A 15,656-nucleotide genomic window follows, 5' to 3' on the forward strand; every position below is an offset into this window, starting at 1 on the left:
TAGAAACTTCTACGTTGTTGACGCGGACGTCGTTTGCTATTCAGAATTAATCTCAATATTAATCTCCTAAGTTTCATCACTCTTTCATTTTACAGAAAGATCTCATTTTGCAATTGGTGAGCAATTCTAGTGTCGAGCATTTTATATTACATAAAACAGTAGCATTCTTTTTTTTAAAGATTATATTTTCAGAGGATTATTTTCAGGAATAGATAAAATCTCGCAGGTCGTAATGTTTATTTCGTTTGCATAAAATGGAAAATATGATTTTTTTATTTTTGGCTATGATCCGGCGAACCGCAAAAATTTACAGGCGGACAACATGCGGTCCGCAGGCTGTAGGTTGCACATCATAAAACATTGTATATAAATTGTAAATTTTTAACAGGTTTTCGATAGCCGCGCAATGTTTAAAAAATGCGTTCAGCAGATAAAGTAAGTACTTTGTACTAATTGGATTATATTTTTAGATCTAGAGGAATAGTCTTTACCTCAATTTAAATCTAAATCTATAATCCAAGAAATGCAAGTGCTTATTAAATTGTTTTTACTGAACATAACCAATGAAAATCAAGAAAGAGACAGAGAAGAATTGAATCACGAGGAGAGAAGCGCAGATATGTTGAGTATTATAAATAAACATATTCATTAATTTATTACGAATTAATATTTCGTATTCAATAATCCTGAAACTCCTTACGATATTAACTTTCAGAATTTCTTTTACTTGCTATTAAAGCTGACAGTTCTTTACTCACGAGGTCTCTCTCGAGAATTTCTTGTACACTACCGATGTCCAGAGCAATCTCATTCCTGGCGGCCATGAAATCATCAGCGCTGCTGGCATGTTTGGGATCCAAATGGCGACAATAGGCCCTTGCTAGATCCTGTTTAGGCAACTGAATCGCTAACTGACGATCTCTGTGCCGTTCGCCAGGCGTGCCAAGTCTTGGTACAGCGATTTCCGGTAGCATCGAGAAATATTCTTCCACCTGCAAGAAATAATTTATTTATCAGTCTTAATATTATATATTATTATATTATATATATTACGTAAGCTGTAATATATTTCTACTTGTAAATGTCAATAAAATTTCTTGTGCAAATATGTACAAACAAGTAATTCACTTTTCTCTAAAGTAACTGCAGAATGTTAGCTTTTTTTCAGCTTCTATATGAATATCATGATTTTCTTTCGTCCGTATTGGTCTTCGTGAAAAGATGCGTGCAAACGATCTATGCGATGCGGTTTCAATATTTGGTATCAAAAACGTCGTAAATGCATGAAGCTGATCGGCCGCAAGTGGCCCAGACAAATTAAAAAAAAAAACAAAAAAAAACCATGAAGAGCCTCCATAATAAAACACACCGGTGGTGATAAAGACCAGTTCTAAGCTGTAAAGCTTTGCGCTGGGATTTTTTGAAAAATACTGAAAGCTGGCGGCACGCCAGGATTCTCGTCGGCCGTCAAACGTCTCGTACGTCTATTTCACTATGCATGCTTCGCTTCTACCTTTCTTCCGCCCACAACTACTCGTTATTATCCCATTCGTTTCGCGATATAAACTGCAAACGGTCGTTTAGGGAAACCATCTTTGTCAGCTATGCGAACTCTGTCCGTGCAACGATAAACGTATTTTGTAAGATCCAAAAATTAGAATCGTGATAGGCACAGTTATGTCTAATTTAAAAATAAAAAATGAGAATATTTTTAAAAGACAAAAATAAGATGGGTGTGTGTTGATATAAGAACATTGAATCAAATTGGAATCGGAGAATTTTTAAAGAATATTTTAAAAAGTTTATTTAACAGCGAAAGGAAGAGGAAAAGAATACGGTTTATGCGAGTTGTAACCTTTTCTATAAGCATTAATTTTTAAATATGGAGATACTGATAATAAAATACGCTTTACTTTCTACATAGGACATAACTTGTGTCGATATTTCTTTCTTCATGTATAATATATGTACTAATTTGTATATAATTTGTATAAATTTTATTTTAATGCTTGTTTTTCAATACAAAAATGTAAACAAAGAGAAAACTTCACCTTATGCGACGGAAGTCCAGGAGGTACCCAAGCGAGACCTTTTTCTCTGGGATCCACACCGATAGGTCCATTCGATTCGTCGCCCTTAAGTCCTAAACGGGATCTGACGGACACCCATTCTTCGTGGCAGACATCATGGGCCTCGCGCGGACACTTACAGCTAGTGCAGTTTTTTCTGAAAGAAAAACAAAAAAAATATATTATTATTAAGAATCAGATCTTCTATGCACGTGCAATGAAATCTTTTCACTATTCAAGACAGACGGATATAAATGTTACGTATAAGATCGCGACTTAAAACTTTTTTCAATTACATCTTTTTCGTCCAAGAAGGAAAGAAGTTCTCTGATAAATATTTGCTGTGTCCTTTATTAAGACATGGCGCGCGCTGTGATGAGATACCCAATAAAGTTTTAGTACCTTTACATGTGTCACGTTTGTGAGTCGATAATCACATAATTAGACCAAGTGCCAACAATTTTTTTCATTTTGGAATTTGCGTTATATTTTCTCTTTAATTTTACCACGACACGATGCTTTAGTCGTTGCTGCATTAACTTTAAATACTCGCGAATAGCTTTGCGACAATTATCGCCATTTTACTAATTACTATTTTGTGCCATGCTATGGAACTAAACGCCATTGACGCGTTAATTAATTAAGTCATTGATTAAGTGTAATGTCAATTAAGACATTATACAAAGATTAGGACAACAACTGTCGCTACGGTCCGGCAAAAGTATATTTTCAGATCTGTATCTACCTACTCTCTAAATTCTTTGAAGTGGAATCTTATTTTAAAAAATTGAGGCATTCTTTTTCAAGATCGATTCAATTTTCACTGTTTAAAGTGAGATTCCATTCCGAAGAATTTAGAGAGTAGGCAGATTTGAAAATAATTTTGCTGGACCATCAAAACAATTAATAATATATAAGAAACTCAAGCATGACAAGTAATACTACAAAAAACTTTTGACATTCCAGCAATCAGCCTGAGCGTCCTACTTAATAATTTCGATAACCTAACGAAATAATTTTCAGATTTGCATCTCTAATTAAATTTCTAGATACATCAGCCAAATCATTCTTTCCGTATATGTACGTAACGCGTGGGTGCGACAGGAAATTTTTACTGGCGAAAAGAGCGCGCGAGAGGCCTCGGATCGATACTAGTACTGTATCGAACGGCGATCGTATAATCAAGGGGATGCATTTGCGCCGGACGTTTATCACGGCTTTACCGCACCCTTCCGGATGTCGGTTCCAAGGCTGCCGAGACCCTTGCCATTAATGCGAGGGGACCTTCTCTCGTGGCTATATCTATGCTTTGTGCACGATAGCAGCGAGATAAGGATTCGAATTATCACGTAGGTAAGAGTTTATTCTTTTCCTTTTTATTCTCATGCTTTTTGTTTTCATTTTAGGACTCATTGGCGTAAAGAAAAAACGAACATTTATTGCAAATTAATATTTAGCATTTACCATAATAGCAATTTATTCTTCGCCTTACTTATTCAAAATACAAATTTGTATTCAGTTTTTATAGCAATTATAAATCAATCTCTCTGGATTATTAGTTTCACTTTGAATGTATGATGTATTTTTATTTGTAAGTACGCATGCTGTTATTTAAATTGTAAATAAGATTTACTTATAAATTATTAATATGCAATAGTAGATATTTTATTGTATTTATCTAATTTTCTTTTCTGTGTATGATTTTTACATGCTACAGTTCTCAATTATGTATTACATATATCAAAATAACATATACGTTAAAATTCCGCAAGTTTTCAACTATCTTTAATATTTTAATGTACCTTTTTATTAAATGTTTGATTTATAAAATATTTTTATTACATATAAATATAAAAATAATCTGCTTTATAAAATAATAAATTTTCTTTTAATTCTATATTTTATAACTTTCTGTTATTAAGTAAATGTAAAATTTTAAAATCGATAAGAGGCAAGAACGATAATATTGTACATAAAAGTACAGGATGTCAAGGACGATTACTTCTCATCGTGGAAAAACGTCTCCGGAGTATCATTGGCGATGTCCATAATGTCACGTTGATAATGTCAGTCGTGCAATCATCTTATTTGCTAACGAACCATAACTCGCGGTTTCACGGAATCCTGCGCTATAAAAAACATTCTCGTAGATCCTATAGAAGGCATCCGTCCGTCCGCTTCCTCAATGCCCTTGTTACAGCCAGGTTTAATCTCGTGTCTTCTCGAACGTGTTTCAATGTTTTAAGCGAGGTTGGATGCAAATTAATGTTGACGCCTCGTTAATTCGGTGAACGCGTGAAACATTATACTTGCACGTGGATCATAATTCATTTCAATTCACGTCGACGATCGCTGCGCGCATATACACTTACCGCCGACATTGATCGCAAACACATTCGAAATTTTTTTTTATTTTTAATTCTTACCTAGTTATGGCAAAAAAGTCAGACGCTCGATGAGTCACGGATATAAGCAAAAAAAAAAAAAAATAAATATGATATACGAAATATATTACTAAATTTATAATATATCCATTTTTTGTGTCATTTCCTATTTTTAGAGACCATAAATTTGACAATAAATTTTAGCAGACGGTAACTTTTTTTTATACAAGTTCATGCAGAACTACTTCTTACCATTTTTAGAAATTCGTTATTTACTTACGATAATATATCTTCTGCCAAGTGTCCAGTTTACTTTATGATTCAATAGTCGAGACTTAAAAACCTCAAAGAGGAATTTTATTTCGGGTTTATATCAGATATCGATATGGCAAATTAATTTTATAAGTGGCAGACGTGACGCACGAAATAGCACGATAAATTTCACGAGAGATTCTTTTTTACAGAGGCGTAAAATATGTCGAGAACGCGCAAAGAAGAAACACAAAAATCGAAAGAGTGGAATAAAAACGCAACATGCCATACTATCGACTTACTTATTAATGCGACTAAACAAGGAGAAAAAAGGGAGATGAAAAATGTTTCTCGTGTTATAAAAGATCTGAGATGTTAGAGAAAAACATTATTTCTGTAATATTAGAAAATCGTACATAGGACAGATGATGATAATCTTTGCATCTTGTGTAATGATAAAAGAAGAGGCGAGAGAAGCTGCGTGCTTGATAAAATCTGGTTCGCGCAAGCAAACGTGGTAGCGTGAAAAATCAACTTCGTTAACCTACAAACGTAGTCTAACATAAATCATTCGGTTGGGTTTGGCTTGGCGCTGCTTGCCCGTCGTTTTCCATCGTAAAGCACTGGGGAAACTGTTAGAAGCTTCGCCTAATAGATACTAACGCAGCTAATTGCGTTCGTGCTATATTCACTGGGCTTTAGCGATCTCCTAAAAGCCACGTTGATGGATCGGACTATGTAAAATCTTTCGTAAACAAATCCGGTTAGCAATCCCGAGTCAATGGAATCAAAAGCTTAACTTTGATTGAGGTTCTTCTTAAAAGAAGCACTTTTATTCTCTTTTTAGAATATTGAGAAAAATCTTATTGTTAGAAGAATTTTCTAGATATGATTATAAAAATGTCACGTTTCAGTTTAAATTTATATTAACAAATTGATTTTTTTTTTCAGCCTTGTCTTGTGTGATCATTTAATGAATAATTTAATAAAAGAAAAATAGTTTTCTCAATATTGTAATTAACAATACTTTTCTAACGATTGCTTTAACCGTTCGGAATTGACAGCGGATCTATTGGACTTATTCAATTATAAATATCTTTATAAAAAATGTCAAACAATTTAATTTTCATAACGTTACATCTGTAAACTTGGATTATTCTTATCAAAAATTTTGTATTCATTCTTTTTTATACAAATTATATCATTTTTGTTTTTCGAAATTAATTAGTACCTTTCAATCAACATGTAAGTTAAATAGGTCTTAGATTTAGCGTCAATAACTATGTTATAATTTTGGTGATTCAGTTTCGGAAGATTAAGGCTCCTGATCACTCACCACGTATCTTTAGATTGATGCCGTCAAATTGCAAAAACACATAATGAAGATTCTTGCAAAATATATTAAAATAGAAATATTTTTGAATAAAACAATATTTGCATTTAATAGAGTGCACGTGTAAAATATATTAAACTCTCCTTTTATTCCTTTATTAAAATAGAATAAAATTATATTTATCTCAATTTAACAGACCATATGCAACTTATCATATAATTTGTTTCATTTTCTAATTAGACATAATTCAGTTTCAGTTATATAGTTATTTATTGATTACCGGCATATAAAGGGAATTTCACATTTCACAAATCTATTCTATCAATTCCAAATGTTGTTTTATTAAAATTACTTATATTTTAATATAATTTGTAAGAATTTTCTTTATGTATGTATTTCTTGCTTCTGACATCATAATCCAAAACGGCTGCAGTGAATCGGCAAGAGTTTTAAATCTAAAATTTAGTACGTTGTGAAGATAATGAAAATCTTGTGAATGCAATAACATTTTAATAACATGAGGTAGATTCACAATTGTACACACTTTTCATTTATACGAGCCATGTTTATCAAATCAGGCATGTCATTATAGCCACCACATGCAATTACCTAACGATCAGCTCAAACAGCTCGAACTGGTCGAACACCTTGCAGTAGAGATGCAGCACTCGAACGCAGGCCCATTTCATGCCGGGCCACGGTGCTAAGCTGAGATCCAGACCGTCCTCGAGGGGACATTTGCCAATCGCCAAACTCCGTTTGAGTTCCGCACCAGTGATAGTCGGATATCGATTCCTCCGGTCCAACATGGGATTCCGTCTGCGTGTTTGTAGTGGCTCCGCGGAATTTGACATAAGGCCCCGCTTAATCTCCGTGCCGGACAGAGTTGGGTAACGGTCCCGCCGTTCCAAGGACGAGGTCTTCCGGTAGAAGTCTTTCTCCGGGACCGACGGACACCTGGTTCGCATCGTCGACTCGAGAAGAGGTGGGCTCATGGGCCGTTTTTTCGGTTCCGGTATACGAACGCGGATATCCTGCGGTTCGGCGCCGGGCGTCGCCACGCACGACACCCGCACCTCCATCTTCGGGCCGTCCTGGCTCCCGGGTCCCTTCGGGCTCATCCTCGTCGGACCCAAGTTCGGCCCCGAAAGTAAGGTCGGCGTCGTGTGACGCCTCTGCAGTCGCTCGTTCAGGGTGCCGATTCGGCAATCGGCATCATGGTTTTTTCATTTCTTTTTTTTGTCACTTTCATGTTTTTCATTATTGTCTTCAAAGATACTAATTTCTTTCAAAATTGAGCTTATTTGTCTTGGTTAATCAACTTGGATTCACAAAATAAACAAGATAGTTTATGATAGCACAAAGAGTGTCATTTGGGGACTATTTTTAAAGATAATTCTATTATTTGTAGTCCATTAATTAAAGGATGACAGTCATCAAAGTTGTCTGTTGTTAAAATTACTGCGATGTGCCCGAAGAAAACGAGTCATAGCTTAGGGATAAAAAAATGCATCCAATTAATCTTAAACTTGGCAATATATTCTATAAGAAATATATTCGTATATATTCGTATATATAATTTAGTTGTAATATGTTCTCAAATTCTTTCGAAAAATATCTTTCGAAAATTTTTGAATAAGATTTTCCAATTCCTTTTTTGAAAATGTAATGTAAGGTAAATAAAATATGTCATTTGTATTTTAAATAATAATAAATATAAATATATAATAATAAACATAATATAAGAAATATAAAATGATAAATATTAAAAAATATATATATAAGATGTCGAGAAATTTAATAATTAATGTAATGTTTAACAAAAAAAAGACATATTTTATCTTTTCAAAAATATTTACAGACTAATTAAAGACCAATTATTAAAGAAAATATAACAGAATATTACAAAAAAAGAAAATGAATACATAATAATAATAGATATTACATGCAAACATAGCAAATTAGTTGCAAAAGAATGGAAAATGCAAATGCGATAGTGTGGCCGCATTATCTGGGTACAGAATACATCGTAAGCTGTGAGAATACTTAAGAGAGTCGAGCACACTTATCAGATGCGTTTCGCGCAAGATAATCTGGTTTATCTCTTCGCGTTAAACGAGACGCGTGGACATCATAATGCAAACACCATGTCATACATCGTGAGCGTAGTTTATAATTTAGGCAAATCGATTTTCGCGGTTTATTTTACGATCAGCGATGAGTGGGTGCCGGTTGTCTTCGCGAAAATAATTACAGCGCTCCGCTATGCGCATGTCGTGTCGGGGATGCGAACGACGGACGAACGAGAAGCATGGGTGTTCGTTCGCTCATACGCACATACATATCGTTGAATTTATTTTCATTGCGGAAATCGCTGCGATTCACGGTTATTTATAGTGAGGAAAGATCGTCGGCCCCCGTCCCGCTATAACGCATGAAAAAGGATTTGGAGGAGCAGAGATCGAATCCCTCTTGACATTAAAAAAATCAAATCGTCAATCATAAGATTGACTGCTGGCCAAGTTAATAAGCCATTTATTTGACGTTTCGAGGGCAGCCTCGTTTGATCAGTTTCATCCTTTCACTCTCTCTCTCTCTCTCTCTCTCTCTCTCTCTCTCTCTCTCTCTCTCTCTCTTTTATATCACTGAAACATGCATGAACTGACCCGATTGAGTAAGTACTTTGAATTACATCATGCATGAGTAATGACTGGATGTTTAAAAATCTTGACAAATAAATCTGATTTTTTTACTATGTTATCCTTCCTTACGTAAACTTTGAATCAGATATTTTCAAGTTACTTCTGACTAATTTTATTGTTATATTTATACTGTAATATACTGTAGTTTTTAAAATATTTGTAATTAATTTTTTAACTAATTATTATTAATGAGTGTCTGTTAAAATAAATTACACTGATAATAATAAGAATGGATTTGTATATTTTACTGTTTTGAAATTAATTTTTTCTAGATATCTTTAAAAAGTATTTCATTGCCTATCAAATGTATGTTATTATCCAGCTATACATTGTCAGATGACTTCAAGTAATTTTCAAAAACGTGAATGTCAGATCGTGAAGCTAATCTTTCGATCGATACATAAGATCGACTGGCAAGATGGTTTTAAGGAACGTGTTCACGATCGCATGTGGTTTCTCATGCACATGTTAAGCGAATAATATCGAAGTGCCGTGTGCTGTTCGACTGGCAGATTATCCCGATAAATCTGACAGTGAAGATAGCGGAATGCGGTCAACTTCTCGTATCGTTCGTCTTTGATTTGTCAAAAAAATGGTAAAATTGTTAGGCGCTAAAATAATGAAATTTTTTTATTGTTGACATTGATAACTCTTTACGTTTCTACACTAAATTAAATTCATTGTAAATTCATTTGTTGTCGTAATTTTCTAGCCGCTGGAAATAATGAATAATATTTTACATATAGCAAATTTATTTTTCAAATTTTTATAAAGTATTGATTTTGATATTTAAACATTTAACATACACCGCTTAAATTGCATTAGTAATTAGGATTACATTAGTGTTATATTTTGGAACTAAAATATATATAGATATTTAATACTTGCTCGTTTCTCGAAATTAGTTTGAAAAAAAAAAAAACATTGTGATCTACATTTAGAAAGTAGATTACAATTTCTTTTTGAAACTAATCTGTTTCTCTTTAAAAAGGAATTGCACGATTAAGATAATAACTGCTAACGACCGCATGTGATATTCCCACAATTCAAACGCAATCAAGAGAACATGAGCTCTTCGATGTTAACATTTTCCATGATTCGCAGAAATGCATTAATTCGAATTGCTATTTCTGCACAATTATGTTGCACGCGCTGAATAAAATATGCCGGCCGGCTTCGATGAAAACTGTATAAAAATGGATCGACGTAAATAAGAAAAGGCGGTACCTCTACGCGGCACGCACCCAGTCAATTAATGGATTGCTTTAATCGAGAGCAATAACGTTTATTTAATGGGGCACGTACGCTTTTCCATCACGGAAACGGCTTTACCTGGAAAATGGCTATTTCGTCCGCAGGTGAATCATCGTGGTAGAGAGGATGCCCGTTAGTCAGTCACAGATTCGCTCTGCCAAGAGTAATATTTGAAACTAGGACTCCCGGCATATCTTGATACATGTACGGAACAATAATCGTCCGCAAAATGCAACATACATCGCTACCAAAAGCGGTACAAAAAGCGGGTATTCTTTCATTTCTCTAAATGAGAATTATGGTTATCTATGAAATATACATTCCACGTCAAAAGTTTCAAAACATATCTAAAAAATTGACATTTTCATTACTTACTCAAACATCCATAACAATATATGTTTTTAAAAAATAATTCTTTAATTCTAATAACAAAATTACTGGATCTAAAGAATTATTATTAAAAAAAATACAATATTATGAATATTTGATTGAGTAATTCTAAAAAAGTCAAATTAAGAAAGAAAAATTCTATTTTCGATCGGATCTTCTTAGTGTGTAAATATTTCGGTGTGCATTTATATATCATTCAATCCGCAAATCGCGCATTGAAATCTTTTTCAGTCTTGAAACACAATCGTAAACAGAACTGGAGTATTAATGTCACATGTTAAATTGACAAGTAATTTAATAACTTTTATGATAATAAGCATCATATATCAATAATAATTTGATTGTTAATAAGACATTTAAAAATTACATAATTTTATTGCGAAAAATTTTACCTCAGCCCAGATCTCCCGTATTCCGTGCGAGTATCCTCCTAATTCGACTATTGACTGAGGCTTTGGCAATATTCTTCGCAATAACCAATAATTATAATGAAAGAACATCATATATATTCCAAGGAGACGTGTATAAACAATATTTTTAGAAATATAATTCGAGATCTAGTCATAAATTATAATTCTAAAAATGTCAATTTTTTTATAAGTGTCTCCAAACTTTTGACCTGGATTGTACCTAATCACACAGGACGAATTAACATTAGAATAATAAATATTAAGGTTAATAAAAAAAAAAAGGAAGAGAAACTCTCGTCGTACGATAGCATCGTTAAAATCTACGAAAATATTTTGGATGTATTTTTCGTAGGTCACAAGTTCATAGATCACACGATGCGGATAGCGATGTGTAAATTGCTCGGTTGAACTGACAGGTGTCACGCGGAAGAAGACGCCCGGAAGCTTTTGACTTAGCACAACATCGTGCCGACAAGTCGACCGAGAATCAGAGGCCGCGCGGCTAATAGCTATTAATTAGATAAATGCACGCTATATATAAACGCCAGTAATAGTCCTCGTCGGAAATAGACGCAATAACGCACGATAAAACGCAGCTTCTCCACGTCTCGCACGAAATATCTCGGGCGTTCTCCTAAGATGAAACGGGGAAAGTCGCGGTGTCTGACTAATCGCGTCTTTCCTCGCTACTGTTGCTTTATATACTTACAAACAGAAGAAACCGACCTAGTAATCGAAATAATCATGACGGTCAGATAAATACGAAGCTGTTTCATTTTACGGCAACCCTTTATGACGTTGTAATGACAATGGTTTCAGAATGTACGGGACTTAATAGAAAAAGATGTATTCTGCATCCAATATTGAATTGGATAAAAGATTTCTTTCATTAAAAGAATTTTACAATTTCTTCAAACGCAGTTATTACATACGTATTTATCGAGAAATAAATGTTAAGTGATAACAAAATATTTCATTATTTATAGTGATAAGCATCGATACCAAAGTCATCTGAATCATATCGTGATTCAAATTCTTGAACACGAATACGTGCACTCACATATAATCATCGTGCACATCATATATTATAGCACGCGTTTAGATGTTTAGCAAATTGTACTTATGTCATTATATGTTATTACACGTAAAATATATAGTTTCTCTGCGATTAATAATCAGAATTCACTTGCATATCACACTAGATTAGCTGTATACTAAAAATTGTTATACAAATGTTATACGAATGGCAAAGTTAAATGTAAAAGCGTATAAATACTTTGAACGATTAAATACCTAGTAATGATATCATCACGTTATTTAGCTGAATATACGTTATTATTTCGTTGTCAAAGTTAGTTATGTTATGCCACTGCATTAAGATACTTTATATAAAATGGCCTTTAATTCAATGCAGTAAGAGTGATCAAATTTATCATAAGTTTTCTAACTAGCTGTCAGTGTACATCTCGTAGATCCCGATGTAGACGGAAAACCAAGTCTTTCCTAACGTCACTGCCATTTTCCCAGAATCATCGATCGCGAGCTATAAAATCGTTTTCCGACATCGCATCTGGGAAAAATTGACGTCCGATTCGGAACACGAAGAAACGCAACGAAACTATGCCACGCGCGTCACGTAAGAGTGCATCCGCAGGAGAAGCATGCTTCAAACTGGCACCACGCGGTGTGACGGCGACAACGTCAGTAGGTGCGTACCTATAGTTAATACCGGGTGACTGCGAGAAACAGCGCGCCATCATGATGGCGCAAGCGCGACTACGATCGCGTTCGTCGCTCGTGTCGGTCGAAAGCTTAGCCAAAGCTCCCACTATGCTCGAACGAGTCGCAAGGTAGCTTGCAAGCCTCGATCGGGTGTTCCCGAAGGGCTCCGGAACATTTGGCGCAAATGAGACTCGTCTGCTTGATGCGACGACGCGTCGAGCAGAAGGGAATCTCACTGGATGACGATGCAACTGTTGCATTATGCGTGTCCCTCTCCTCTTGTAATCCAGAAACGTCAGATTCATTCCGTGAACGCTCAATACAATGAATGAATCGAACAAATTTGAAAATGATATTTCGATTTGTTTTCCTTCCGATTATTGAGAAATAATTGTGCCTGTTTTAGAAAAAATTTTCATTTGTAAATTGTTCGTGAAAATTGTTAGTCTCTTAGTAAAGTTTAACTACACTGAAAAGAAATGTATTAAATTTTAATAAATATTTATTTGAATAAAAATATATATTTATTTGGTTCAGAACCATTGATTTGATTTAATTATCATTTTTACCGAGTAAATATTTATTTACTGTAAGTGATTATTAAGTGTTGTAGAAAAAAAACATTAAGACAATTACAATTTTTGATCGCGATTCTTCATTTTATTCCTTCTAGATGATTTTCAGATATTTGTATTAAATAATTACATAATCTATTTAATTACAGATATTTGTATGCAATCCTTTAATACAACACGGTTTCTATTATGATGAGACCGATCTTTTATTACACATGCATGATGGGTCATTCAACATATCTGAGTCAATTTTTAGAAGTATACAAAAATTATAAAGTGCTTCTAACATATATTTTAACATCTTTAGAAAGTTGTGTATTTAAAAAAAAAAGAAAAGATACGAATGACTCAATCATGTGTATTATATATATGAGGGATAATTACATTATATTATATTAATACTTTAATTTAATTAGTTACATTAAGATTGTAAATTTATCGTTACTATCCTCGACGAAAAATTCTGGATCTGCAAATGAACCAGGATAACACGTGAAATGGGTGTTTTAACAAGAATCATGTTGCAAGATCGACGTTTAGCATCGATCCAATGAGTGTCAAGCGTGTAAGTTGCCATGTAAAATGACACTGTGGCATTTCGCTACGCTCGTTAAAGAAGATGCGCGTTCAATTTGTGCGTTCGCCAGGTCCAGTGTAAACATTCAGCATCCAATGATACGAAATTTCGTTGTGTTTACATATCGCGAATAGATAACGGAAAAACTTTCAATCTCTATTTAGATCCACGTATAATAAGAAAATAATTATATTCTTGGTATTTACAAGGGAAATGTAAAATTTTTTAAATATGAAATTTTGCGTAAGTTTTAGAAAACATGGACCTAATCATAAAAAAGATTTTTTTAGTGGCTATAATTCGGTTTTGGATATACAGCACTCTCTTTAATTTCTCTTATTAGTATCGAACGTGTATATTTAAGTTGCCTCATTTTACTTGCGATGCAAAATATGCAATTTGAGCATCGCTCCATGTACGCAAAGTATGTTGCAATTGGTATTCAACTTTAAATCATACTTATAAGTTATTCCTGGAAGGGTATTTCACAATATTACACACTCGCAGAAATATAAAATAATTCGTTTATAGTAGAAAGTAAATAAAACCTATGACTGTGAAATCTATGCCATTATTAACCCCAAATTGATGTTCGCTGTTATTTGCACGATTCCGAGCCAGTAGCCAATCACTTTAATATTCCCAGTAACTTTAATTACAGTCATTTTGTAAACTTGCTGTAGAACGTTTTACGCACAAGAAAGATTGCGGTGCGCGATGCGATTCTCATCGCCGCCGCCACTTTAATCGTAAAGGATTTTATTATCTTTAAACAGAGAGAGAGAGAGTACGTAAAAGTCCTGGCGCGTTTTCTTGGCGAAGAAACGTTCATCATGCCATGCCAAGAGTAAATTGGTTAAGAAATTTTTACAAAGAAAAATTTGTACATGATCTTTTATCTGGTAAATATGTTTCATAAAAAAAAAGATTGTATAGAGAAGAATAAAAATAAAAGAAATTAAATAACATAAAATTTCTATTTTTTTCACTTCTTACTTCAAATATGTGCTTTCACTATCAACAACAAATTGATATAGAACCTCAAAAATAAATCAAGGTTTATATTGAATAGAGAAATTATATAAAAATAATAAATCAATATATAATGTTTCTTCAAGTAAGAGAAAGAAATAAAGTAGTTAGTTTATCAATTGAAAACTCGACAATATTTATTTCACTGTAATCAGTGTTATTATTTATATCAAAGATTATCTTTAATATAAAAACTTAATATAAATATCTAAGTATATTTTTATATTTCTCTTTTTTACTTAACTTCTTTTTTTAGAGCAATTCTCGTGATTTATTGTTAGTATAATAATTTTCTTTCTTCTTTTTTCGCAATCCTTGTCGCAGCGGGGATTTCCTCAGCAGATTTTATTGACTAGCTTGTCTCTGCGTTTCGCTACGACAAAATTACCAACCGTGATATTGCGGATTGGAACGCACTACGCAACGCGAAGAAATGCGCGAAAGTTAGTCGTCGTGCTAACACTGTAAGGAATACTCAGAAAATTTAATTGGAAGATGCGCGTTAATTAGTGCGTGTGCACGTAATTATACGCTTCGCAATAAGTCCGTAAATTAAATCGTCATGAGCATCGAAATTGTCTCATTATCCGCTCAAAAATTTTTGATGTAAATATTAAGACTGTGATCGTCCAAAACAAACATTATCGAGTCTTTAATTGGTAAACTCATGGACATTTCAATTTAAGTTCCTGTCATAAACATCGACTGATGTGAAATATTTTTTATATTATATACATATATATTACTATGATTATGAAATCTATGCCATTATTAACCCGGGTACCCCGGTCACGCGGCGCGTATGGATGAGAATCGAATTGCATATAAAGTATTAATTGGTAAACCGGATGGGAAAAGACCATTGGGTAGACCAAGACGTAGATGGGAGGATAATATTAGAATGGACCTTAACGAAATGGGGTACGAGGGTCACAAATGGAGGGATCTTGCTCAGG

The 15,656-nt window shown here is 33.8% G+C and overlaps 1 protein-coding gene across 5 annotated transcripts in view; it reads right to left on the reverse strand.

Annotated features, from left to right (window-relative positions):
* Positions 1-15,656, reverse strand: part of LOC108752833 (four and a half LIM domains protein 2) — a 132,137-nt gene that overhangs the window by 40,372 nt on the left and 76,109 nt on the right. For 4 of the 5 annotated variants that reach the window (XM_018493956.1, XM_018493951.1, XM_018493957.1 and 1 more), the window contains 2 exons: positions 2,052-2,226; positions 759-992 (listed from right to left, as the gene is read on the reverse strand). In XM_018493956.1, the coding sequence (XP_018349458.1) occupies positions 759-992; positions 2,052-2,226 (409 nt within the window). Of the gene's footprint in view, positions 1-758; positions 993-2,051; positions 2,227-6,647; positions 7,393-15,656 lie in introns of those variants that run through there. The other variant, XM_018493954.1, reaches the window with a different exon arrangement.

This window comes from Trachymyrmex septentrionalis, unplaced genomic scaffold (assembly GCF_001594115.1).
Source record: "Trachymyrmex septentrionalis isolate Tsep2-gDNA-1 unplaced genomic scaffold, Tsep1.0 scaffold62, whole genome shotgun sequence".
Taxonomy (NCBI): Eukaryota; Metazoa; Arthropoda; class Insecta; order Hymenoptera; family Formicidae; genus Trachymyrmex; species Trachymyrmex septentrionalis.